At 39.8% G+C, this 26,688-nt stretch overlaps 1 protein-coding gene across 7 annotated transcripts in view; it reads left to right on the forward strand.

Moving 5' to 3' along the window:
- Sorcs1 (sortilin related VPS10 domain containing receptor 1) overlaps positions 1 to 26,688 on the forward strand; it is a 515,423-nt gene that overhangs the window by 343,139 nt on the left and 145,596 nt on the right. For all 7 annotated transcript variants that reach the window (XM_085694085.2, XM_048424037.3, XM_048424036.3 and 4 more), the window contains exons 5-6: positions 3,278 to 3,351; positions 25,199 to 25,263. In XM_085694085.2, coding sequence (XP_085550211.2) covers positions 3,278 to 3,351; positions 25,199 to 25,263 — 139 coding nt within the window. The remainder of the gene's footprint in view (positions 1 to 3,277; positions 3,352 to 25,198; positions 25,264 to 26,688) is intronic.

The raw sequence follows: 26,688 nt of genomic DNA on the forward strand, positions 1-26,688 counted from the left end.
GAGAGAGAGAGAGAGATTGGAGACTTGCTACTGTTATACTCTGTATCAAAATGCAAGATGTTTGGGGCATGATTGGAATAAGAACTCAGCTGTGCTTTCCCAGGCTCTTTGGGTTCAGCATCTAGAAAAGAGTAAGTTGTCCTTTCCTTCCTTGCTTCTGTGAAGGAAGCTATGGTTCCTTCTTGCTTTGGCATTATGAAAATGAATGCCAAATGCCTAGCATGGATGAAGACTCAATGTGAAAACCATTTGCCATCCAAGCATGAAGATGTGGGTTCAGATACATAGACCACACACAAAGTTAGGCTCAGTAGCACAGACCTAGCCTAGGTAAAACCTAGCCTTCCAATGGAGAGCTAAAGAGCTGACCAGAGAATCCACCACAGCATCCAGCCCATGTACCTTGACATGGAAAGTGTGAACAAGAGACCTCATTTGAAACAAGGTCAAAGGAAAGGACTGATACTCAAAGCTGCCCTCTGACCTTCATGGAAGCACTGTGGCGCATGCATGCCTACCATCAATTACACATATAAACATTTGCACAACCATACACAGAAGAGTGTGTGTGTGTGTGTGTGTGTGTGTGTGTGTGTGTGTAGCATGAAGCCCTCCCAAGATACCTATTTTTCTGCCCTGCATGGCTAAAAAGCATTGCTTACCACCATAGTAATATATCAGAGTTATTCAGTTTATTAAGAGAAAATATTATTTGACTTATAGATTTCAGTCAGCAGTGATTTAGCATATCATGGGAAGCTGAACACCACTGCTAACTTTATGGACTGACAATACAAAAGAGAAAGAAGACACTATGGTGTCACAGTGACATTTAGGATATGCCACCAGTGATTAATGGTCTCCCTACAATGCTCCCCATACAAAGACTCCACTATCTCCCATTGGTGTCACTGAGGGTCCCTACCTTTTTCATGTGAGCCTACTAGGGACACTTAACATTCCAACTTTGTCAATGAATGGTAAAAGTATAGTTACAAAAGAGGACTTTGAAACAAAATGTCATAGTCTCCTTTGTTGGTAGGTCAATTACTATACAGTGGAGCCAATGAGTGGTTTACATTAACAGCCAGGCATCTCATCCTTTCTGTATTACAGGATGTGTTTTAGCCAAATGAACAGGTTCTTCCAAGGGCCAGTAAATACTCAAATGAAATAAGTTGTTCTTTGGGCATGCCTGGTGCATCAGCAGCTTTTGTGAGTCACTTGGTGATTCATTTGACCTTTTGTTGTTGTTGTACAGTTTGTGTAACTGGAAAGAGAAGAGGAGGCAGGTAATGCCTCTACTCAGTACAGTGATTCACCATCCACTCAGTGTGGGAGATGGCAAATGCAGAGATAAGACGTTGAGGGTCAGGTGTATCATATACCAGGCACAAGCAAGAAAAGAAACGTCCCACATCTTGCTTTCCTAATCAGTGGTTGACCACTCTGGACACCAGGTATCTAGAGAAATAATATTCTTCAATCTTCTATAAGAGGACACTTGGGTACACAGGGTCCTGGGGTGACACAGAGATCATCAGAGCGGAAATGAGAAGTAGAAATGAAATACAAGCCATAAGAGAGAGAAATAAAAGACATTTGTGGCATGGGGTGTGTGGAGAGTCTGGTCGTGTGGAATGTTACCTCCTGGGTAGCCATCTATAAAATGGTCATAATAACTTTATTCTGCACCGGGCTGGAGTGACAAGGGGTGAATGAGATAATGTACGGAGAAAACTTGAGTTTTAGTAAGAACTTGGTCTGTGCGGCTTACGGTTTTACAACCTGAGCTTCCTTTATTTGCTCTTTCAAAGATGAGCAGAATTTGTGGGAGTGCCAATCAATGTCTATTTTGACTTAAGGCACACTCCACAAGAAGGGAATCATACCTAGCACTGAAAGGGTAACAAGAACCAGAGACTGTATAGCCTAGGGACCTGGGGTAAAGCCAGATACGAGTGGTCTAAAAAGGAATCAATACAATGACTCCTAAAGATATTCTGCAATGTTCATAGATCAGTTCCCTATCCAGTCATCATCAGAGAAGCTTCCCCCTGCAGCAGATGGGAACAGATGCAGAGACTGACAGTCAGCCAGCAGTGAGAGGGAATCTAAATGGGAAGTTTTCATCAAATCTCTCCCCTTAGAGCTCAGGGAACCCTAATGAAGAGGAGGTATAAAGAGTGTATGAGACAGGGGATAAAGGACATCAGGATAACAAGGCCTTCTGATTCAACTGAACAAGGCACATATGAGCTCACAGAGTCGTAAGCAGAAAGATCAGTGCCTGCAAGGATCTGAACCAGGTCCTCTACACATATATTATAGCTCTCACTTTAGTATTTGATGGGACACCTGGCAGTGAGAAGAAGTGGGCCTATGACCATTGTGATTGCTCTTTGAACTCTTTTTCAAAGTTGGGATACCACATCCAACTTCTCTATGATAGGTTTTGCTTTATCTTCTTATATTTTATTTTGTTTCATTTGGTTGCTATCTCTTAGAAGTCTGTTCTTTTCTAGTGAGAGACAGAAAGAGGATAGATTTGGTGTTAGGGAGAAATTAGGAGGAGTAGAGGGAGAGTAATCTATAGTCAGGTTATATTGTATGAGAAAAGATTTAATAAAAGGGAAAAAAAGAAACCAAGAACAGTATTAGCTCATTGCCTCTGGGATTGAATATGTTCTCCTTGAATTTATATTCTGCAGCCAAATGCATAGAGATAGACCACGTTGATTCTTATGTTGGCCCCATCTATCTTACAACTCTGACTCCCCCACTCACCCCTTTGTAAGTAATATGGTTTTGTCAGTTTGAGTCCTGCTATTTCTTTAGATCCCACTTGTTTCTCCAAACCTCTAGAAGTACCCTCTGCATTCCTCCATTTTTTGTTGTTTCAAGAACCTCAGGTTCCATTAGGACCAGGTATCCTAGTAGGATCATCAGAAACTAAGTATTGATGTTACCCTGAATATTACCCATTTAATGTTACCAGTGCTATCAAGGGGGACAGCAGGCATTGTGAACAGGCGGAACACAGTACAAATCCCAATTTGTATCACTGTTTACTGAGTATATAATTCACAACACATTATGTGATCCCTTGGTCCCACTCCCGTTAAATGTTAACGTGAGATTTTGATATCTGGCCTACATAACTGACTTGGAAAACAGAGGTGATGCCCTCACTTGGAAATGCCAGGTGTTGGTACTGATGAACCCAAGGATAAGAACCAGGGCTGGTGATGCTGATCTCTTTCTTCTCTCTCTCCAGTTGTACAGCTCTGCTGAATTTGGCAGAAGATGGCAACTTATCCAGGAATCCGTGGTTCCAAATAGGTTCTACTGGTAAGTGTGACTCCATTTTCTGGCCTACTAAGGTATTATCATCACATTTCTGAGCAGTGGATGGACCCTGGGAAAATTAGCATCTTCAGACGCTGTTAAATATTGCATCACCATTTTTCATAAACACTTGATGGATCATTAATTTTGGTGAATTGCCAGTACTTTGTAAGTATTGTTTTGATATTTAGTGGTTTTCAACCTTCCTTACACCGTGACCTTTAACACGGCCCCAACCAATAAATTATTTTTGTGCTACATCATGACTACAAGTTTGCTACTGTCATGAAGTGTAAACATAAATAATTTTGGAGATAAAGGTTTGCCAAAGGAATTGCGGCCCGCAGATTGAAGACTACTCATTTAGATAACCCTTTGAGATATTTTTTAAAAGACACTGTGATTGTTATTGATTAAAGTATTTTGTACACATATATTACATATTCAAATAAAGGTCTCCAGTATAAATAAATAGATCTTAATTGGTGTAATAGCAGATCTTGTCCACCTTCTCATTTAAAGTCTTATAGTCATTATTGTTATCTTATGAGACACAGCCAGCAGCCCTGTTTTCTCACATAGCTTTCCAGCTATGTTCTGTGAATTGTCAAAAACATACAGGCATAGCGTTACACTTTGCTTGGGCTGTTGTGACAGAATGGTATAGTTTGGTGACATGAACAGCTGATGTTTCTGTGTGTCGGCCTGAAGACTGAAAAGATCAAGGTGAAGGTACCATCAGATTTACTTTCCACTTTGTGTGCTTTTTCTGACCTGCACACATCTGTGCCCTCATGTAGTAGAAGGGCCCTAGTCTCTCTTCTGCTTGTCACAAGGACACAAATTCAGCCATGGTTACCTCACCCTCATGACCTCATCTAAACTGAGTTATGTTCCAACTTCAAATACTAATACGACTTCAGTTTACGTCTTTAATTTTGATGTTGGGAAGAGCATTTATATTCAGGCCATAACTATTTACATTTATATGAGTGTTAGCTATACATACTTCCCTATGTCTTGTTTTTATTTTTTTCAACTTTTTTATTACTTTATAAATAATACCGTTCAAAATGTCTACTTCCTCCCCTCCTTCCCTTTCCTCCCACTACCCCCCACGTGCTACCCCCTCGCCCTCCAAAGGCCTCCCCCCTACATCAAGGCTTAGGAAGGTATGCATCCAAATAGAATAGGATCCCAAAAAGCCAGTACATACAGTAGAGAGAAATCCCAGTGCCATTATCATTGGCTTCTCAGTCTGCCCCAATTGTCAGCCATATCAGAGGGTTCAGTTTGATCCCATGCTCATTCAGTCCCAGTCCAGCTGGATTTGGTGAGCTCCCATTAGCTCAGGTTATGTCTTGTTTTTAATAGTGTGCTAAAATTATGCATGTACCCTCATTTTTTAAATATATACAAATAAGTTTACAGTAAGAATTCACATACAGATAAATAACAATATCTCTTGAATATAAACAGCCAACTGCATGTTATAAAGTATTATGCATGTGAAAAAAGAAACAACAGAGTGGGAGGAAAAGGAGGGAGACAATATAGAACAGAAATGAAGCCAAGAAAATCATAATCTTATTTTCTTAACCAAGTTCCTAATTCTGCTAGAGGTGGTTTCCTCCATGGCAATAAATAGCCCAATTGGGAAACCAAGCAAGTGGCAAGAGCTAATTTTAGTTTTTGTATTCTCAATCCAAAATCTATAAACAGAACAAAGTTTGGAACATTCTGGTGTAATTTTGATATCTTATTGAGTGAGTGTTAGATTCTGTATCCAAACTTCTACAGTGAGGTAGAAGAGCAAACCTTAGTTTATTCTAAGCTGCCTGTGGAACATGTAGGTTGCCTGCCTGCAGGCTTTTGCCTCTATACACAGAGTTAAAGGAACTAACTCACAGGAGAGTTTATGAATTCCTTATTTTAGCAACCCAGAATTACCAGAAAAGTGTTGTTTAGGAGTCAATGAGCTCTGCAACAAGGGTTGGAGAACTATCTCTCTTTATTATCTTGAAGTCACGTCTGAAATGCGTTGCCTCCTATGAGACTCTGGAATGACGTGATGGAGGGCTGGTTCATTCCAGCTGCCCACTGCCTTTCTGTTTCCTTCATTTCTATACTTACTTCAAAGATGAGCAGATGTTTGCTTATTTCCTTTTCTTTGCTAATATTTCTTTGTTAATTAGTTGGACTAGGTCTCATGAAAGCCAGGGTGGCTTGAAAATTATTATGTAGCTGTGTTTGACCTTGAACTCATACTCCTCCTGCGTCTACCATCTAAAACCTGGTGCAACACATGTAGGACACTACATACATCACTAACCCTTCATATTTCCAAATACTTCCCTAAAGTCCTTGTTTTGTTTGAAAGCTAGAAAGAGCTGTGTTAGAGAAACTTCCTTTCTTTTTTTAAAAAAATTTCATTTATGTATAGTATATTTCTATCATTACTCCTCTCTTCTCTCCAGTTCCTACTGTGACCCCCAACTCCCACTTAAATTCATGGCCTTTTAAATTAATTACCATTTATTAATTTTTATGTAAGTAAATATATAACTACAACCTGCTGAGTCCATTTAGTGTCATTTTGTAGCGAGGGAGAATGACTCTTCCCCAGAATTGAGCCCCCTAATTGACTACCCAAGACCAAGAGGCAGCCCTAGAGAATTTTTTTTTTTGTAAATGTGATATAGTGATGTGAGATTCCCCTCTGTATGATGTTAATATCATTGGTTAATAAAGAAACTGTATTGGACCTGTGCAGAGAGAATAGAGGTTGGCAGGGAAAACTAAACTGAATGCTGGGAGAAAGAAGGAGGAGTTAGGGAGAAGCCATGTAGCCCCACTGGAGACAGATGCTGGAACTTTGCTGGTAAGCCATGACCTCGTGGCGCTGCACAGATTAATGAAGATGGGTTAAATTAATATGTAAGAGTTAGCTAATAAGAAGCTAGAGCAAATGGGCCAAGCAGTGATTTGAAAAACTTAAAATTAATACAGTTTCTGTGTGATTATTTTGGGGCTAAGCAGCCAGGAACTCTCGAACAGTATAGGAATCTGGGAGTTTACCCAATAAGTAGAGTGCTTGCTTAGCATGCACAAGGTTCTGAGTTCAATCCTCAGCATTATACAAACTGGGCAGTATGATACATGTCTGTAATCTCAGCACTAAGGAAGCTGACTACAGAATAATACTGTGTCTAAGAGAAAGGGGAGAAGGAGAGAAAGGCAAAAAGAAGAAGTGAGAAGAGGAAAGGGGATCCTGCAGAAGTTTTAAACAAGCAATATAGAAATGTCTACTTGGACCGAGGTGACTTATTTTTCTTCCTTTCCTTCTTCCCTTCCTTACTCCTTTTGTTTTGTGTTTCTGTGATGTGTGCCCATGTGTGTGTACAGGAGTATACACTAGGACATCAAGGGGGTGTCAGCTCTATCACTCTGTCTTATTTTCTTGAGAGAACAATCTCTCACTGGACCTGGAGCTAGGCTGGAAGTCAGCAAGACCCAGATCTTCTTCTATCTTTGCCCCCGCCACACACACACAGTACTGAGGCTGCAGATATTCATGGCTTGTTGCATGGGTTCTGAGAATATGAATGCACGTCTTCATGCTTGCCTACCAGCCACTCTTGTTTCCTAGAACACACTCCCACACTCAGATAACAGCCTTTATTTCTCTATCCTAACAAGTCATTTCTCACCAACTCGTTGCATTGAAACTTGTTCATGCTTTGCCTTGCTGGGAATGCCCTTTCAAATACCTCTCTCAGGTCTGAAAATCCAGATATCTTCTGAAGTCTCCTCCTGTTGTCAACATATATAAAGATTTATTTATTTGTATTTTTGTGTATAATGTATAGGTTTTTTGCCTGCATGTGCGCGCATGTGTGTGTGTGTGTGTGTGTGTGTGTATCATGTGCAAGTAGTGCATGCAGAGACCAGAAGAGATCATCAGATACCATGAAATGGAATTACCAATGTGGGTGCTGGGAATCCAACTGTGTCTTCTGGTAGAGCAACTCTTATCTAATGGGTCATCTCTTCAGCCCTTTATCAACAATTTTACTCATTTTGTCCCATGTTCATGAGTCACTGTGATCTCTATGTATTTATCTAAAAATTATTTAAAGTTTTCTTCATTTTTTAAAAAAGAGGAGTCATCTTTTACCTTACCACTTTCTGTCCTCTTCTTGATTGTTTGCTGTCATTATCATTGTTGTGTATGTGTGTATGTGCTTTATGTATATAGAAAAGGTTCATATGAATAACAGCAATAAATAGAGTCCTCCTACTGTGTCACAGAGATGATGATGATTTTGCCAATGGATAATATCTGAAGAACCAGCCTTCCCCTATATAAGGTTTCCCACAGGCTGCGGGTATATGCACGAGGACTAGAGCACTAGAGTGTACTTAGGAGAGAATCCAGGAGACAGGGCAAGAGGGTTTTTTTTTAATTTTGAGTTAGTTTGTTCCTTAGCAACAGAAATAAGGAAAAGCGTTACTTAAAAGGGTAGACAAAGAAAGGTATTGAGCTGAAGGTATGAAGGTAATGACACTTGATGTACCATATTCTCTAGCTTACACAAGATTGTATTTTCATATAGCATTATTATAAGAAAAACAGACCATGTCCCTATGTCACTCACGCTAGTCTGTCCCTCTTTATTAATCCTTTAGAGAAGGATTCTACTTTAGAAGTATATTTCTAAAGCTGTGACCACCCAATGTCACAAAATCATCACCTTTCAAAAGCATTACACACTGTTGTTTGTGAATTCTAGCTTGTCTGTCCATTAACTAAAATAAATAGAACCATAATTTTTTCCCATTATGAGCATGGGAACACATCTTTCCCCACCAGGCATTAGCAGCATGAAAGGCTATTTAAAGTTAAAGCTCTTCAATCTTCATAAACAATCTTCTGAGCGAAGCTACTTACTCTCATCTTTAACAGTTGAGAAGTCTGTGACACAGAATGGTTAACTGATTGGACCAAGGTCTCATGGCTTGGAAATTACAAGGCCATGATTTAAAGTGATGGGAATCTCCAAAGCCCAATTCTACTCAATCTATTGATGCTATTGCCTCTGGTGCTCACCCAGGAGCTGGGAATCTAACACCTTAGGCAGATAAGTAATGATGACTCAAACACGTTCTGGCCCCAGTGTTTTCCTTTGTATCTCTCCAAATGTATGTGTCATTTGGCCTCCATGAGTCTCAGCCTGCCTAGCATTTACAGAGAGAACCCAAGACCTTGTGGTGTGCATAGTACCTCAGCTACTGGTGAAAATCTCCCACATCATCTGCGTTTTTAATACTGAGTCACTTCTCGAGTCTGGCAAGAAATCTGTCAATCAAAGCAATAGGTGTTATTACACTCACTCCTGGAAACACGTTGTTTCAAATTACATAGGAACTGTTGAGGAGTTTTCAGCCAGCTTTAATTAAAAGAAATGTCCTTTAATTATTGCTTCTCCAGCCTACTAGGAGAGTGTGACTAGTTCTCAGGTGTTTTTTCCAGTGTTAAATTGAATCATTAAATGACCATGGGTAATAACATAGCATTTTCCGCAGGGGTGGGAAACTTGAAGATGAAATCATAGGTTTTCCACACCATCAAGCTCTCTTCAGAATTGTCTGTGAGGCAATAGTCACACCACCCCTGGAAGCAATCAATGGCAATTTTAAATAATTAAGGGATGCAACATCTTATTCTTGTCTTGTCTAGTGATTGCTGGTAATACCACCATAACTACTCTAAATAGAAACTTTCATCCCTGGATGTTATACTGCTTCCAGAAGTGACTTAAGACCTCATGTAAAGCATGTCTAAGTACAGCGTTTCCTTTAATGGATTAGTCTTTCTTCTTCTGTAACAGAGGATAGTCATGAGTATGTCGTCTCCTAAGTGAGAAATTTATTTCATTGTAATGATCTTTTTTCTTGTGTTGATGGTTGAGACAGAGCCTTAGGGACATCAAAGGTTTGAGTTCAAACTTTAACATCATTTCTGTATTCCTGAGAATTTTGTCCAGAGCCCACAAACTAGCAGTAGCAATATCATTGATAATGGCTGACTTTATATCTGTTGACTGTATTTTCCCAGTGTTAGATTTAGTTTTAGATTGGTCTTCTCCACTTTGGGGTATGGAATGTGCATTTTCAGTTTTAGACTTGGGGCCTAGTAGGTTAAAAGTCCCATCACCTGCCCTGAATCTTCCCTCTTTTCAGAGATCAATGTCAATGGTCTGGCTATGGTTATAGACATAGAAGGTAAAAGATAAATACATGTAGGTAAGTTATTTACCCTGAGAATTGAACTGGGCTTCGGTCAAATGACATGATTTATAACCCGAGGAAGATGAGACTCTTAAAGAGGAAAATAAAACCTTTTTGAACTTTTTTTATGTGTTAAAAATGAAAGGATTGATTGTCTTTAAGAACAAAAAGCAGATAAGGGATCTGAGTGCCACTCAATGCCTTTCTACTTTAAAAAGTAGAACTTAACTTTCTACTTAAGTTCCTGCAGTGGTAGAGGCATACAATAAACCATGGTCTTTGATCTTCATGGTACCATTATGAGATAATAACTGATGGCCCCTTTTAATGAGAAAGTAAAGGTGTATAACTTATACACCAGGCAATCATGATATACTAGCCTTGACAGTTGAATTTGTCTTGCTTTATGACTCTTATGTGTGTTACAAAAGATCAACTTCAAACTAAAATTGTGCTTCCATTTTTCACCCTCCAATAAACGAAGACTGAAAATTTGTTAAATTTATAAAACTGAATATTCTTAATTTTAGTCTAATAGTTTAGTAAGAGCCAAGTTCATGTATTAAACATTGAAAAACAACATGGACTTGAAGACATAGAACCCAAATGCCTTGAGAATGTATTCCTGTCAGCAGACTGATAATTTGTAAGAGGGTGAAAAGTGTAGTTTGTTGGGATTTGTATCTGGAGGTTTCACTCCTGCTTGCCAATTCCTGAAAAACAACTCTGAGGCTTAATATTAATTATAAACTGTTTGCCTGATGGCTCAGGCTTCTGACATCCTATGCCAGTCTTTGACAATAAGCAACAAAATCCTACCTGTTGTATGTTGACTGTGTTTCAGGCTTATTAAGTGTTTGCATTAATTGTTTAAATTGACCAACACTTTCAGTATATAGTAAAAAAAATACAGCCTACACAAGTAATAAAACAACAGATATTTGTTCATGGGACTAAAACAGAGGGTCTAACTGTATATTCCTCTAGATCAACAGGTTTATTAAGTACATCAGGTCGTGTACTCTCCCGATCAGCCTCACCCTCCACTGTGTTACAGGCTCAGTTGTTGAAGTACCCTCTGGATAGCTTATGTCTCCCTATAAAAAACTTGGTTGAGCCAAACTCCTATAACTAAATCTTATGGGCCTGATTAGGTGGCATGCCCTTAGTTAGACCTAGGGGTAGAATCAGCTGGAGTGAGTGACATGAACAGAAAGTGAGGAATGGCCATGAGATAGAAATGCCTTACTGGCCTTTAGTAATTTAAGGGGCAAAGATAATGGAAAGGCATCCATAAAAGATGCTTGTTATGCATATATATTTCTATACTCATTTCAGATGAGGAATAAATGGAAAGGTAAATAGAAAAGCAAAGTCTCATAGATATTTAATTTAAGATATGATACATATTAGTAAGCAATGATGATGAGATTTAAAACTAGGTATGCCTGATTGAGGGCATGCTCATTGTGCCCCATGCTGCAACCCTATCTTTCATATACCTACATGGCCTCTATGATGCTATGGACCAGAAAAGCTTTTAATCTTAAACCTCTTACAGCCTGTGTTATATGTACATGGACTCTTATGGACTCTTATTCTTATCCAGGATTCTCTTCTCTAATCTTAGTTGCCAACTATACATAAAGATCATACACAAAGTACCTTGTCATAGTTGGTGAGGATGTTGATGCTTAACAACTTCATGGTGCTCTATTTAGTTCTTCAAATTTCATTGTGATTTCTGTCCTCCCCAAAATAGAATATAGCCTAGCATGAACAGCAGTTGAAGTCTGTTTGGGTTATTGGTTCGAGTAGCCTACGTTTAGGGCAAACATGTCCAATTTCAATCTCAGCTTCAGTATTCACTATCTGTTAGAAGCAAGGAAGCTTGCCCAAATGTCAGTTTTCTTCTCCAAGATTGATTTTGCAAACTACAAATGGCATAGTATTGCTATCAGCAAATAAATCAGTATTTAGTATAGTCCACAAATATACCCTTTTTATTTCCTTCTTTTCAGTTCATGTTAACAGATAAGTTCATTAACAACCAAGACTCTGCCTGTCACATGTTTCCATCCACGCATGTGCACATGCAAGTATGCACACTATATGCACAGCAGTGATGATATACCCTCATACTTTCTTATCACGGTATCTTGAGAAGTCAGAACAATCAGAAACCATCCTCTTTGGACTTCTAACTTTCTCACTTCTTTCCCCTCTCATCACTGTTGACCACTTCTCGTGTGTGTGAGCCCTGCCTTGTGACCTGACCAGCACCAACGGGGGCAGGGCGCAGATGAATAGCGTGGCACAGTGGCAGGAAGGTGTTCTGAGACTCATCTCAGGAGCTGTGCTGGGACATTAACTGCACCTGCGCATGGAGAGCTACATAAGAGCATTTTCATTATCCTTGAGGAGCTTGTGTTTCATCTCACTTTTGGAAGTTAATGATCTCCACATGAGTGCTGTTTTCCAAGCTCCTTGTCCCTTCCTTTGCGCCTTAATCTTTTCCTGTGATTAGCAAGTTTTCCTTGCAAATAAGAATGAGCATGCCTTTGTGCGGTATGATCTCATCTCTTCTCCTGCAGCCTTCCTTCACTAATGGTCATCTTTGATCTCTGTCCCTTTATCATGATGACTTCCTATGCCCTTAGGCAGCAGTTTTTCTATCTTTGCAAAACAGAGATTCAATCACGACTCTGGATTTCCACTAAGAATTCCTCTGATGTCGAGGTTCCAACCATTGCTGGGAATGAGAGTCAAAGAAGGAAGGGGAATGATAATAATGCTGGCTTCCTAATTTGTAATGATTTTAGAGGAAGTTAACATGATGAGAGTGAACACACCCCACTTACAACTCTAAGGCTCCTAAGATTACCCAATGGTTTTGCACATAATTATGGTTATTCATTCAGTCTTGGGTGCTGCTATGCAGTCACGATGCCTTTTCTAGAATTCTGCTTACAAAAGCATGACATAAAGCTAAATAAAAATGTTCCTTAGTTAAAAAAAAATGTTTCAACCTGACTGAGATTTTCTCTTATCCAAGGTAAAGCATATATGTATGTATGTATGTATATATGTGTGTGTGTGTGTGTGTGTGTGTCTGAAGGATGAGAACATTGGCATATGTCACATTATCTACTTTTAGAGGATGTTTATTTCTCAAGTCACACTTCTTCTATTTCTTGTAACAGACTGCTGAGGTGTAGGTCAACCAGTTTGACCTTGTACTTAAACATCGAACAGCAAGGGGGCCATACAGAAGATCAGAAAAAGTTCTTATATACACTCAAGCACACACCACACCACACACACGCACACACACACACACATACACACACACACATGGGCGGGGGTGTAGAAGGAGCTGCGGGCTGAGTTCCGCCATTCGGCTCCTATATGGCTAGCTTTACACATGAAATAATTACATGAAAACTGTATTCTTTTAAACACTGTCTGGCCCATTAGTTTTAGCCTCTTATTGGCTAATTCTCACATCTTGCTTTAACCCATATTTAGTAATCTGTGTAGCACCATGAGGTGGTGGCTTACCAGGAAAGATCCTAACCTGCATCTGTCTCAGAGAGGAGAGTCATGGCAACTGCCTTATTGCCTTCTTCCCAGCATTCAGTTCTGTCTTCTCTGCCTACCTATGTTCTGACCTATCAGGCCAGGCAGTTTTCTTTAGTAATTAGCCAATGAAAGCAACAGAAATACAGAAGACTCTCCTACATCATTTCCCCTTTTTCTGTTTGTACTAAAAGAAAGGCTTTAACTTTAACATAGTAAAATTACATATAGCAAAACAGTTATAAAGCAAGAATTACAGTTACAATATTTATATCTACTTTATCTTTTATCATAACTAAGGAAAACTATAACTATAACTAACCATTCTTCAACTAACTAAAAGTCTAGTATGTTGAAACGCTTGGAACACTGAACAATTCCTGGAAAGTAGCATGTATCCTCCATTACTACTGAGTCTGAAATTTAAGTAAATAAATATATACCATTATTTTGTGAATCAGTAAAAAACCAAAAAGTCGCTTCAGCTTTATAGTCATCATGAGACACCTGCTAGCTTAAAAGATATTAAAATAAAACAAAAACTAAATATTTTGGGGCATGGATGAAATAGCCTTCTTTCTGCTATTTGTTTGATGAGTGGCCATGAAGAATGGATTTGGGGATGAGGTAGATTTAGATGTTTGTTTTTTCCTATCTCAGGTTAGATGAGGCTCTCTTAGTACCTACTCAGTAAGGCGAAGAGGGTAGGGTAGAGAAGACACAGCAATGAACAGTTGCTAATTTGTTAGGATTGGTCAGGTGATCATCTCTGACACAGTTATACATCAGAATCTCAGCACTCAAGGAGAATTTAGAGGACATTCAGTCTGACCTCCTATAGCTTGCAGGGATCTCGTCTACAAAGTGCTAGAGAAATGGATGCCAAGAGCCTTTTTTTTTTTTTTTTTTTTGCCAAGAGCCTTTTAAAATGAGAACAGAACTCTGCTGTCTATCAAGATCTATCTTCCTCTAAGTAGAATAACAAGAGGAAATGGACCTGTCCCAGTGTTGTTTATTGTTGGCCCTGGCACTTAAGACATCAACACCTCTAAGCAAAACAATCCCATAATTTAGAGACAAGTGTCAGGGCTTCACAGGAATGGCAAGATATGCCCCAGGATGTGTACAGAACCTGCATTCATAAGATTTATGGTAAAGAGTTTTACATGAGCACCCACATTTGAGGTAAATAAATCCCAGGTGACATTACTATTACCAATAATTGAATTACAAAGCCATTATCATGTGCCGAGCAGAGCAACTTTAGGACTCGATGGTGACAGGGGAAAACTTTGTTAGAATATTTATGCCTGCATAGTTTCTGAATTGGCAACCTATGGAATAAATGGACTAACCCATGTCCCTCCTCTGAGAAAATACATGTCTGAGCAATTTTGTAGCCATAGAAAACAGGATACCTAGAACAGGGGAATGTAGTTCAGACATTGACACTTGGCCCCATTCAACAAATTCTGCATAAGTAAAGCCTCCACTTCCACAACTACTACAGTGCTCAAAACAATGCAGATCATGAAATTTGGACTTTTTCTATGTTGACCAGGAACAAACAAGAACACTGGTATCAGTGCTGCTTTCTGCAGAACAAAAAAAACTTTGTGTAAGAATAGCCTATAGCCTTATAATAAAGAAACATTACTACAAGGACAGAGAAATGGGCATGGACTGCTTTTGCAGAGGATCTGAGTTCAGTTCCTAGTTCCTGCATCAGGCCACTCCCAACTACAGCTCCAGAGAACCCAGCCTCCTCTTCTGGTCACTAGCAAACACACCTATACATACCATTTAGGTTCCTAAATTACTAATAAAAAGTTATGTTAGTAGAAAATGTGCATTCTTTATGACACACTATTCCATCATTTCCTAATACTTTCTACAGAAGGTATAAAAAAGCTAGAGACCTCAAACATGTCCATGGAAAAGTAACGATTGCTGCAGCATCTGTAACACTAAGACTAGGACACCACCAACACCCCGTGATGTATTAAGACTGGTCATATGGTTATATTTCTTAACAGTTGTCAAAGTGATCATGAGGTGTTCTGTTACATCCTGTTCTATTAATGGTTATACAATGGTTGTATAAAAAAGAAAGGAATTCATATACAAGAGTAAACACATTACCACAGGATCAGCAATGATGTGCTAACGGTGATGCTTCCCAGGAGGGCCTGAGTTCATGTTCTGTGGAGTGTTGACAGCACATAACATCTGCTTCCTCCCCATCCGCCGTCTTCATAAGGGTCTTCAATACCTTCTGCCCCCCTGTGTTCGCCCATCTTTCCGTCTCCATGTCTCCCTTCTCACTTATTCTTTGTCTCTGTGCTCTTTATTTCTGTCACACCAAAATGTGGAGCCGCATCCTTAGGAATTCACATCTGTGGTAAAATATTTACTTAAAACAAACCACAAATCAATTAATAAGTAAAAAGGTGTGTTTTTCACTTCCCATCACCACACTGGCTTCCATTGCCAAAGAGTGAATAGAGGCCCAGAAAGCCAATTAGCAGTGTCTTTAAAGCCTTTTCACAGAAGAAAGTCAGTGCCTTCACCTGACACCAAATCTCTCACACCTTGTGCTCAGAACTCAAGAAATTCTTCATAAACAAGGTTCTGAAAAAAATAGCTGTATTAAAGGCTGCAAGAGGGAACCTTTGTCTCTGTGATGAACGTGAATCTGATTTCCTCCCATCTCACCCGATTCTATTCTTGCCCTCAAACCTTACCAAATTGACCTTGTTTTCTCTCATCGAAGGTAAATTTTGGCAATAATTTCTGAGAGCACTTTTCTTTTTTTTCCCTTTTTTTCCTTATTTATTTATTTAAAGAATTTCCACTTTCTCCCCTCCTCCCAATACCCTCCTGCTCCCCCCACTTCCTCTCCTCCTCCCTCACCATTCCCAAGAGCAGTCAGGGTTTCCTGCCCTGTGGGAAATCCAAGGTCCTCCCCCTTCCCTCCAGGTCCAGGAAGGTGAGCATCCAAACAGACCAGGATCCCAAAAAGCCAGTCCATGCAGACGAAACAAGACCCAGTGCCATTGTCAATGGCTTCTCAGTCAGCCCCCATGTCAGCCACATTCAGAGAATCCGGTTTGATCACATGCTCGTTCAGTCCCAGTCCAGCTGGCCTTGGTGAGCTCTCATTAGATCAGTACCCTTGTATCAGTGGGTGAACACACCCTTGGGAATATACTCAAGAGATGCTCAATCATACTACAAAAGTATTTGTTCAACTATGTTCATAGCTGCACTATTTGTAATAGCCAGAACATGGAAACAACCTAGGTGCCCCTCAATAGAAGAATGGTTAAAGAAGGTGTGGTACATATACACATTGGAGTTTTACTGAGAGCACTTTTCTAGAGGTTTGTATACCAGACAATAAAGCCATAGGACACCCTCATGTCCATAGGTTAATAAAGTATGGAGGAACAGCTACACGAATGGTACAGCCAATCTTTCTGGGGGTCCTGGCACCTGCTGTTCTAGTTCAGCCTGACCCTGTGTTCCTGTAAACCCATGTATTTGAAGATTGCTTCACTGCTGCTGCTTGATACAGGGTCTTATTGTGCACCCCGAGGTGGCTTCCATGATCATCTGCCTGATTGTAGAAATACACATCTGGCTTATTGGAAGGTCTGTACTGAAGACAGTATGAATTAAAGATTGCTCTCACACTCTCAAAGCGCCAATGTTTGCCTGGATCGTATTGTACTATTCCCGGATACATGACTCTAGAGCAGCGGTTCTCAGCCTTGCTAAGGCTGTGACCCTTCAATACAGTCCCCCATGTTGAGGTGACCCCAACCTTGAAATTATTTTCATTGCTACTTCATAACTGTAATTTTTCTACTGCTATGAATAATAATGTTAATATCTGTGTTTTCCAATGGCTTTGGGTATCCCCTGTGGAAGGGTTATTTGATCCCCCAAAAGGATTCAACCCCACAGGTTGAGAGCTGCTCTTCTAGAAGACAGACAGTGCTTCAGTTGTCCTTTCTATCTTTTCACTGAATGACACAAATCCTTTCCAAGATGGCATGGCGATGTCAAACAATAAAACAAAAGGGAGATTTTTTTTATTCGTATTTATCTCTCTTCCAAGCCTTCTCTCTGCCTGTCTGTCTGTCCATGTGTCTGTCACCAGGCCTATAGTAAAAGTTGCAATATTTGAGGAGAAGGTGTCTGCAGTCCAGAAGTCTTGGCTTTCTAAACTGTAATATGAGGAATCTGGACTTTTTCATCTCTAACTTGCTTTCTGTCGTCAAGGGATCCTTAGGTGAGTGTGGTGCTGCTACGCATAGTTCCTGGACTTTTCACACAGCTCATTATTTATAGCCCTGAAGACTGAACTAGGGCCTTCCACTGCTAGGCAAGCCCTCTACCATTGACCTATATCTGCAGTCCACTTATTATTAAAAACTACCACTAACATTGTTTTTTTTTCTCCTGATATATAGAGGTATGCAGAAATTAGACAGTCTAGGTTCTGACCTGATTGCATCATTTGTTAATTGGTCAAGTGGATTATTTCAGAATTGAATCTGCCTCTGTGGTTTTCGGGATTTGCCCATTTGTATCATATGTGGATTTTTAAGCACACAACATGCATTCTCATCTAAATTGTTGACAGATGATGAAGAGGCCACTGACAAGGGCATGGCCTCACTGCCCTATCTGACATCACTCTCACATTTAATAGATAAACACCAGCTATGATCCATAGCTTATGACAAGAGGCTGACTTTTTTCTGATATAGTTAAATCTCATGGTTTCTACATTTTATCTCCAATTCAACCCTCCAGCAATGTTCTAACCACCTGTGATATTAGATAAACATACACACACACACGTGTGTGATTTTATTATTTTTATCATTACAGTTTCAAAGGTGCAGGTATTTTTTTTCCATTTCACACACTGTCTAGTCCCTAATGCATAGAACATTAGCAAACACACAGTAGGTGTTCATTCAGTCACTCCAATTCAGTCAGCCTTGCGTGATACATGATGCTAGGTTTGAAGGAACCCTGGCATCCTCAGCACAGAGCAGTAGACTCCACACTAACTCACCTCCTCCAGTAGTTCAGAAGTATACAGGGAGATTCATGGATATGTCACACTAAGACACTGAGATATTATATTAATTTTCAATCTCACATTTCTTGTATTTTGAGTATTTTTCTGCTGTCCGTCCATAAGTACCTAGGACATATATGCATTATAACGGAAAAATTACCACATATTGCACATGTGCTCATTTTTCTCCCTATTAATATGTTCAAATAAAACATTCTTTGGAGATAACTGTTTCCCAGCATCAGAGTTATGGTCTCTCGGGGGACATAACTCTACGGCTTTGGTTATTTTCAGCATAAAAATGCCTGGGTTTCACTGCCTTTGAACTCTGTCTGTGCTCTCCTCTCATCTGAAGTTCATGATCCCTACACAGAGATCGAAAGAAAGGAGAGTGCAAAGGTCATTTTCTTCTTATTCCTTGGTTAACGTGGCCTTTCCTGCCCTGCTGGACGTTAGCATCTGCTCTCCCTCTGAGCACATCAGCACAGACACAATCATCCTGGTGGGTCACCTAGTTGTTTTCCAGCCACAATTTGATCACAGATTTAGCGATCCCTCTTGTCTATCTTCTACTCCAAGCAAACCTTCCCTCTCTCTCTACATTTGTTATTCATATACATACCTAGTCTACAGATAGACATCTCTTTCTATACTGAAAGACATTCTTATTTTTATCCATAGTTAACACTTAATAATAATTATGAAAATATTGCATAAATATATCTCCCTTTTTGACACTATATGATCATTCATAGAAGTGGGGAGATATTTGTTATCCCAGCCCAAGAACTGTCCCAGAGATGCTTGCCATTATTTTCATGTGTCTTCCCAATGGATTTTTTTCTCAATCAATGTACACTTTTACATTGGGTCCATTAATAGACAATAGCTCAGTAAATTGGAAATTTTCATTTAATAGATTGTAATAAAGTACTTAGAGATTTACCCCATTAGTTTTATGAGCAGATAAGAAACTGTCTCCTAGATATATTATTAGGTAAAATTAACATGTAGCTGAAAATATAAAGAAAATTATCCACTAAAGTTTAAAAATGATAAAAGAGAAATGTTAATAAAACAGCAGAAACTCTTTTCTAAGAACTCACTGATTATTTTAAGTTTATATCTCTGAATCGCACTGACCTTATGGCTCCCCTTAGGGAGTCAGATATGTTGTCCATTTAAAGTCTTTCTTCTGTATCTCATTGCTCTATGATTTTTATTTGGGATTCAGATGCTGTGACCCAGTCATGGTCCATAGTACATAGACTTTCACATTTCTGTCTGTTCCACACATATCAGGAAACCACAGAGACAAAGGAAAGTAGGAAAGTAGAAAATATGAAGGATTCAGGAAATATTAATAATGATTTAAGAAGAACATAGAAGACAATGGACCTAAGTTCAGCAGCTAGGTTTGTCCTGGTCTGTTCACACCCACCCTAGTGAGCCCCTAGAGTAAACATTAAACATTTACCCACTATTTGACCAAGAAATATTTACATGATCCTGAGTATGTTGGTTTGTAAAATAGGTAAAGAAAGCAAATATGTATTGATAATATATAATAAATAATAAAGGACTTTGTATTGAAATAGTTTGGGGGAATATGTATGTAATTTAAACATTTATTAAAGGCAAAAGAGAAAACTGTATATTAATGGAACTATTTGATGCGTTGGGATAGAATAGCATCAGTATTTTTCAGAATCCACCCATATTTTAATTTTATAATCATTCATGCTTAAAACCACAGTTCACATGAATTTGTAACACAAAACGTAACAAGTATATTTCTGGTCACTGGAAAACAGGTTATACATATTGTTCTAATCCCGAGGCAAAATTGACTTAATGTTTTGTTGGTGGTGGTCATTATGGAATTTTTGTCACCAACTCAAAAGGAAAAATTTTAAGTCGATTAATATAGTTAAATTCAAAGATATACCAATGTAGCCCCTACATGTTGAGGAATGATCGGAGAAAGACGTTGAAAGCCCTTGTTTTCTGTAAGCAGACCATTATACTTCTATGAGAACAAAAAGCATACAGTAAAGTTGCTGTGACTATAATAAGATGTCATCTGGCACCTCAGCAGAGGTGTTGGAAGGGCCTTCACCAGCATTTTTGGAGTAATGGCATGCACAGCGCAAAATGTGTGTGCATTCAGAAAGCCAGCAGTGAATCTGTGTGATGCCTCACTAGTGAGTGCTTCCCAACACACCTGAAGTCCCCTTTACATTTGGTTTTGAATCAACTTTTGGTTGTTCTTCACTAAGAAACCATTTGTTGTTGCCATTTTTGAGCCCTCTACCTTCTGTTATGTCCTATCGTATAAAGTCAAGACATACAGCAAGAGGCTGGGCTATGGAAGCAAGTTGTTTCCTTCCAACATAATTTTACACTGAAAGCGTTATTTTCTACAAAGCGGTTTGTGCAACAAACATCTTCACCGTGTCATTACCATTCTCAGTTGTTTGAAACTTCAGTCTTCATCAGATATCCATCCCTCACTTTCTCTTTTTACACACACACACACACACACACACACACACACACGTGGAAAGCTTATGGTGGCTGTCTATGCTGATTTCTCAGTACATCATTTCATGTTGGAACTAACAATCATTTTTATTTGTCTTGTCTGCTCATTTGCTTCTTTATTTGTTGTTCATGGGAGGTAGTTTTGTTACTGGGAAAACAGTGTGGCAGCATGAGCGCTAGACTAAAAGAAGCAAGAAAAAAGCGTCTCTCTGGAGATAGAGAGAAGGCAAAATGACTTTCAGGCATCCTCGCTTTCACACAGCTTGTCTTTCCTGCTTGCACAGCAGATGAGACCTCAGGCTAAGCTGCCTTGTTCAACAATAAAAGTTGTGGCTGTAGCCAGGTTTCTGATGATGTTTGCATTAGAAACTATTATGGCACGTAAAGAGCCAACCCTGGCTGTACAGAAGGAAACCAAGGAATCCTACTGCTAATGTCTGCCAGGCACGCTGCTTCCTCTGTCTGTAGCAGACAGGATTGCTTGTTTCCAAGGCAGTGTTTAGGGAGAGGTTCTGGGTGTACACGAATCCTCCATTAAAATAAAGAAAAGGAAAGCAGAGATCTCCTTCCCTAGCAGCCTTTGTCTCTGCAAACCCCAGTTCTTTGCATTCTGTAAAAAGCATTTCTAAATCTGAATAAATAGGTGCTATCCAGGCACAGTAGTTTTTAATACTTGCTCTGTAGTTATCTACTTGAGGACATTTTGTGGCTCTGCAGCATTTATTAAGAACTGTATTAAAGTGGGATAAACTCAGATAAAATGCCAGGAGAATGATAAACCAGCGACATTTCCAAGTTCCTGTGTAGAAAATGTCTACGAAGGCTGCACTGGGCTGATGGTATTTCACAGGGCTGACATCACACTGCTAGACTTCGTGGTGTATCATGTGAGGCTAGATTTAGTTTTCTTCTTAGCCTCAGCTCTGGTGAGCCTTGCGTTTTATACTGAAAACTCTCAATGGGACCACTGACTTGAGATACCAGGAGCACAGAAGTGCTAGGCTACATTTCTAGAATGACCAATAAGCTTTCTCTTCAGTTTCCCTCAAGGTCCATACAGAGGCAGGAGATGCCATTCTTCCATTTGAGTGATGATATATTTATTCCTATTATTCTCATTGCTAAGGATTGCATCCAGAGGTAAATGCATGCTAACCAAGTGCTATTATATATTGACTTTATTATTTTTGACTATTGACATATAAAAACAAATAATTTTATGTACTATTTCTGTTAGTAGGCAACCATGATATCCCAAAGAGTTTATTATGCCAACATGGAGTTTGATTTCATGGGTGATTATTAACTTCCCTACTCATCTCTTCAAATAAAATGGAAGGCAGGAAAGGACAAAGTCAGCAAGCATCACTTTCTGAGCCCCTGCTCTATAACAGGAGGATATTTGGGGCAGGGTTCTCAAAATTAAACCGACGACTTCAACAGCTACCAGACTTGGGCTCAGTCAGTCATTCGCTAACGTTCCTTATCGTTCACATTGACATTGACCAAGCTAGCCTGGATCCCGTTGGCCTTACCCAGGAGGCTATGATGATAGGCCTGTATGACCAGCCAATCATGCCAGGAATTTGTGTGTGTGTGTGTGTGTGTGTGTGTGTGTGTGTGTGTGTGTGTGTGTTTTCCTGGAAATCTTATTTTGCTTTAAAAAATTCTGAAGTATAGGTGTGGTTCTAGAAGTCTTGAAGAGATGGTTGATTCTCTTATGTGTCACCTAAAGTAAGAAAATAAGTTTAAATTCAGTCTTCTGTAGCTGTGTCCCAGAAATGAAGTGAAGGCAGAGAGGAGTGCAGTTGGGGGATTCCAGGCAGATATACCATCATGGACATAGGTCTGAAGAATTTAGCTCATAAAGGAGAAAAATTCACTTTAAACCTACAGACAAGGTCATTTGAACCTACACTTTAACAATCCTGAATCACTGATTCTCATCACTTATAGAAGCATTCTTTGGCATCCCAATATGCAGTAACATTATATATTTGATAAAAACAGATAATACTGAGTACTATGTGAGTACTTTCCATGTCTTTACTGCATGTACAAACATTTGCACCACTACACCCAAGGGATCTGTGAATGTGGTACAGGCATATGAGTGTGTAGTGCCCAAAGCCATGAATGAGCATGCAAGTGCCTGAACAGAACATTCGGAATATTTTTGTCATTCTCAATCATATTGCCTTGAGGCAGGGTCTCTGACTAACCCAGAAGCTTGCCCATGTAGCCTAGGCTGGCCTTACCACAGGGCTACCTGGACCTCCTTTTCTCCTTGTCAATGCTGTGCATAGTTATGCATGTGAACTGAACCCAACATTTTGCAGGGGTGATGGGAACTCAAGTTTAGTTCTTTCTGTTTCAAAGCAAAGTCTCTTACCCACTGAGCCACTTTCTCAGGCCCTCATTTTTGTTTTTTATGCTTGTGACTTAAAATCTTGTCTGAAGAATCGACTCATGGATTTGGGCACGCTCTCAGTGTTGAGAGATGGAAAGCCATGCTTATGAACCAGCAGTCACCATAATATTTAACTAAAATGGAGGTGGAGGGTTCACCTTCTGCATGTGTTCAAGCTATTTCCAGTGATGCAAAATGTTCAGATTTGTGTTACAAGTTACTTTGAGTGAAATGATAAAAGCTTTATTAGGAAATGTCTGCTTCCTGAGAGAAGAAAGCAGGAATTAATGTTTAGAGCATAGATTTTTGAATTCCAGAGCATGTATCCATCAGAGAACTCTTACTGGCAGTGATTTTAATAGGTCCATAAGGAGCCTGCTTTTGTAAAAATGAAGAACAGCTAAGCTAGTGAGGCCTCCGACTCTCTGAGTTGGGAAAATGAATTCAAACAGAAAGAGTTCTGAGAATGCCCATAAGACACTGATTAATTCACTTCTTTCAAAGAATCTGTAGATCTTTGTACTTCTTCATTCTCCCTTTCCCTCCCTCCTCTAATTGCTTTTTCTTTTCTTCTTCCTTGTTCCCCATCCCTCACCTTTTTTTGCAATCCACAATTTATAATTTTCCTGTCATAGGACAAGTAAATGGCTTAAAACAAAATTCTTTCAGTAGTTTTATCTGTTGTGTTCATCTATGTGTGTGTGTGGGACTATGCATGTGTTTCTGCATCCCTGGGTTTTCTGTATGAATGTGATTGGTGATGTTAACAGGCTATTCTCATATTTGGGCAAACACACAAATAACTATTTATGAAAAAATATAAATCTTATTTTAGAGTATTTGCATTAAACAAGGAAATGCAATCATCACTATAAGTTGGGTATATTTAGCCGAAGTGGTCTTTCAATTGTGTCTCTGAAAAGAGCCCGTGAGCTATGAAGCTGGAGCAGAGCATTCTAAACTGCAAGCAGAACCCTCGAGAGGCTCACAGAGGACTGTGGAATGGATGTGGCACTTTGGGGTTGGTAAAATGACTTAGTGTGTCTGATGAGGAGGCAGTGGAGTGAGAGGAGGCCCGCCATTTGCAGTTTGAATCTCTCTGTCATGTCCTGAACTGAGGTGCGCTTTTGAACTCTGCATCTTCAAGGATGCTGCGTTGGATGACTGGGGGCCCACAGCACTACAGCATATGACTCTTTCCTTTATAGAAGTTGAACCAATTAAATTTCTTGAAATCCTGCTTAAAATGAAGCACAAATGTACTTATACTTAAGTGATTCTGTTCTAAAAAAATTTGGGGATAAAGCGTGATTGCCTGTCTTATTTATATAACAGAATAATCCTTTCCATTCAGTATGGTCTCTGAGGGGTATAAAACAGGATTTCTTTTCACATCAATATGAATTTGGGACATATTAGAGTGTGAGGTGACTCTACATTTCTTTTTATTTGCATTGGTCCAACACTGCCGGGAGTGGTCACTCTGCTACAGGTGTTTTTGAACTGCTCGGGTTGCATGATATACACAGAAGCTCACAGACTTTTCTAAATTTCAAGTGACAAACTTTAATTCAATCAGTTTTCTCTGTGAATCCCTCTGCAAGCCAACTCTGTAAAGCTGTATGCCTGACATCTTCCTGATGGCCATCCGGGTCCACGTGCAGTCGGTGATGTCGTGCATTCCATGGGTAGGACATACTTTGAAGTCCGAGCTAAAGGACACACGTTATCCTTGCCAGAGTTCATCCTGGCTTTAGCCAAATAAAGGATGCATTGTTATTTTTATTTCAAGTGGAAATTTTGCTGCCACGTTCCCAGGATTACAGTCTGTTCAGAAACCTGTGGGCATTAACAGTCTGTGGTCTTCACTGAGACACATGCGAAGTTATTAATGTCAAGTGGTCTTTTCATGTTTCTCTCTTTTTTAGGTCTGTGATGGGGTCGAGCAAAGAACCAGACCTTGTGCATCTTGAGGCCAGGACCATAGATGGACGTAAGTAAATCAACTGTGACCTGAAGTTCATAGTGGTCTTAGTTCTGTCATTTGGTCCTTAACCAAGTCTACAGCCACAGTAGTAATCATCCAAGTCATATGGGGATGTAGACATTTCCTTGTGTCCAGAAATCTAGGATTTGCTTAATAATTTTTATAAACACATGAATTTTCATAGATAATGCACTGAGAGAGCATTCTAATACTCTACATTCCCCATTGCTATCCACCTTTTCTATTTATGTGCTGATGAATCAAAAGATTTATCTTGCATTATGTATGTGAGGGCCTTCGTGAATGCATGTGTGTCATATGTGAACCTGGTGCACATGGAGGTCAGAAAGAAGCATTGGATAGGCTGGAGAATGATTGTTAACTGTTGTACTGACTAGCTTTATGTCTTCTTGACACAAGCTAGAGTCCTCAGAGAGGAGGGAGCCTCAGTTGGGAAAATGGCTTCATAAGATCAGGGTGTGGCAAGCTTTAGGACATTTTTAATTAGTGATTTGGGAGTGGGTCATCCCATTATGGGTGCAGCCATCCCTGGGCTGGTGGTCCTGGGGTGTGTAAGAAAGCAGCCTGAAGAAGTCATGAGAAGCGACCAGTAAGCAGTGTCCTCCATGGCCTCTTCATCAGATGCCTCCAGCTACCTGCCCTATGTCCTGCACTCACTGCTTTTGATGATGAACTGTGAATGAAATAAACCCTTTCATGACCATGTTGCACTTGCTCATGGCATTTCATCACAGCAGCAGCAGCCCAAACTAGACAAATTGGTAGCAGGATGGTTGGGTATTGCTGTGACAGACTTCATTCACCATGTTGCTTTAGGGAGGATTATGGAAATACTTTGGAATTGGGGGCTAGAAATGTCATTGAGTATTGAGGGCTCAGTGAGCTTTTCCATAGAATCTTGGAAGATAAGATTGTTGAGAATAGTACAGATGATGAAGGCCTGGTTTGTGAAGTTTCAATGGCCTTGTCAGGCTTTTTCTGTGCAGAATTGCAGTCAGCTGTAGCAAAAGAATTGGCAGTGATTAACAAGATATCAAAACCACTAAAGTAAAACCTTTGCTTTGTTGGAACAATGGATACTGGTCAGCTGGGCCAGCTGTGATTAAGAAGAGGTCAACATCATTGAGGTGATGTCTTCTGGGAAATGTAGTCTTCAATGTTAGCTCACAGTTTCAGACACAGCGAAGACTGTACCGCAGGCTGGCAGCTTAACTTGGTAGCTTAAGAGTTACCCAGGTGGTACTCGTTTTAAAGGCTTGAAAGGGTCTTGAAGAGCAGTCGAGGGTTAGCATGTGTAGCAGTGTGGGAGACCCTGATGAGAGCCTAGGAATGGCTAATGGTGAAAGCGCAGTGCAGTTGCAACAAGAGACCCCCCACAGTTGGGGAGATGCTAGTACCATGGGACAGCCA

This window comes from Myodes glareolus, chromosome 7, assembly GCF_982192425.1.
Source record: "Myodes glareolus chromosome 7, mMyoGla1.1, whole genome shotgun sequence".
NCBI lineage: Eukaryota > Metazoa > Chordata > Mammalia > Rodentia > Cricetidae > Myodes > Myodes glareolus.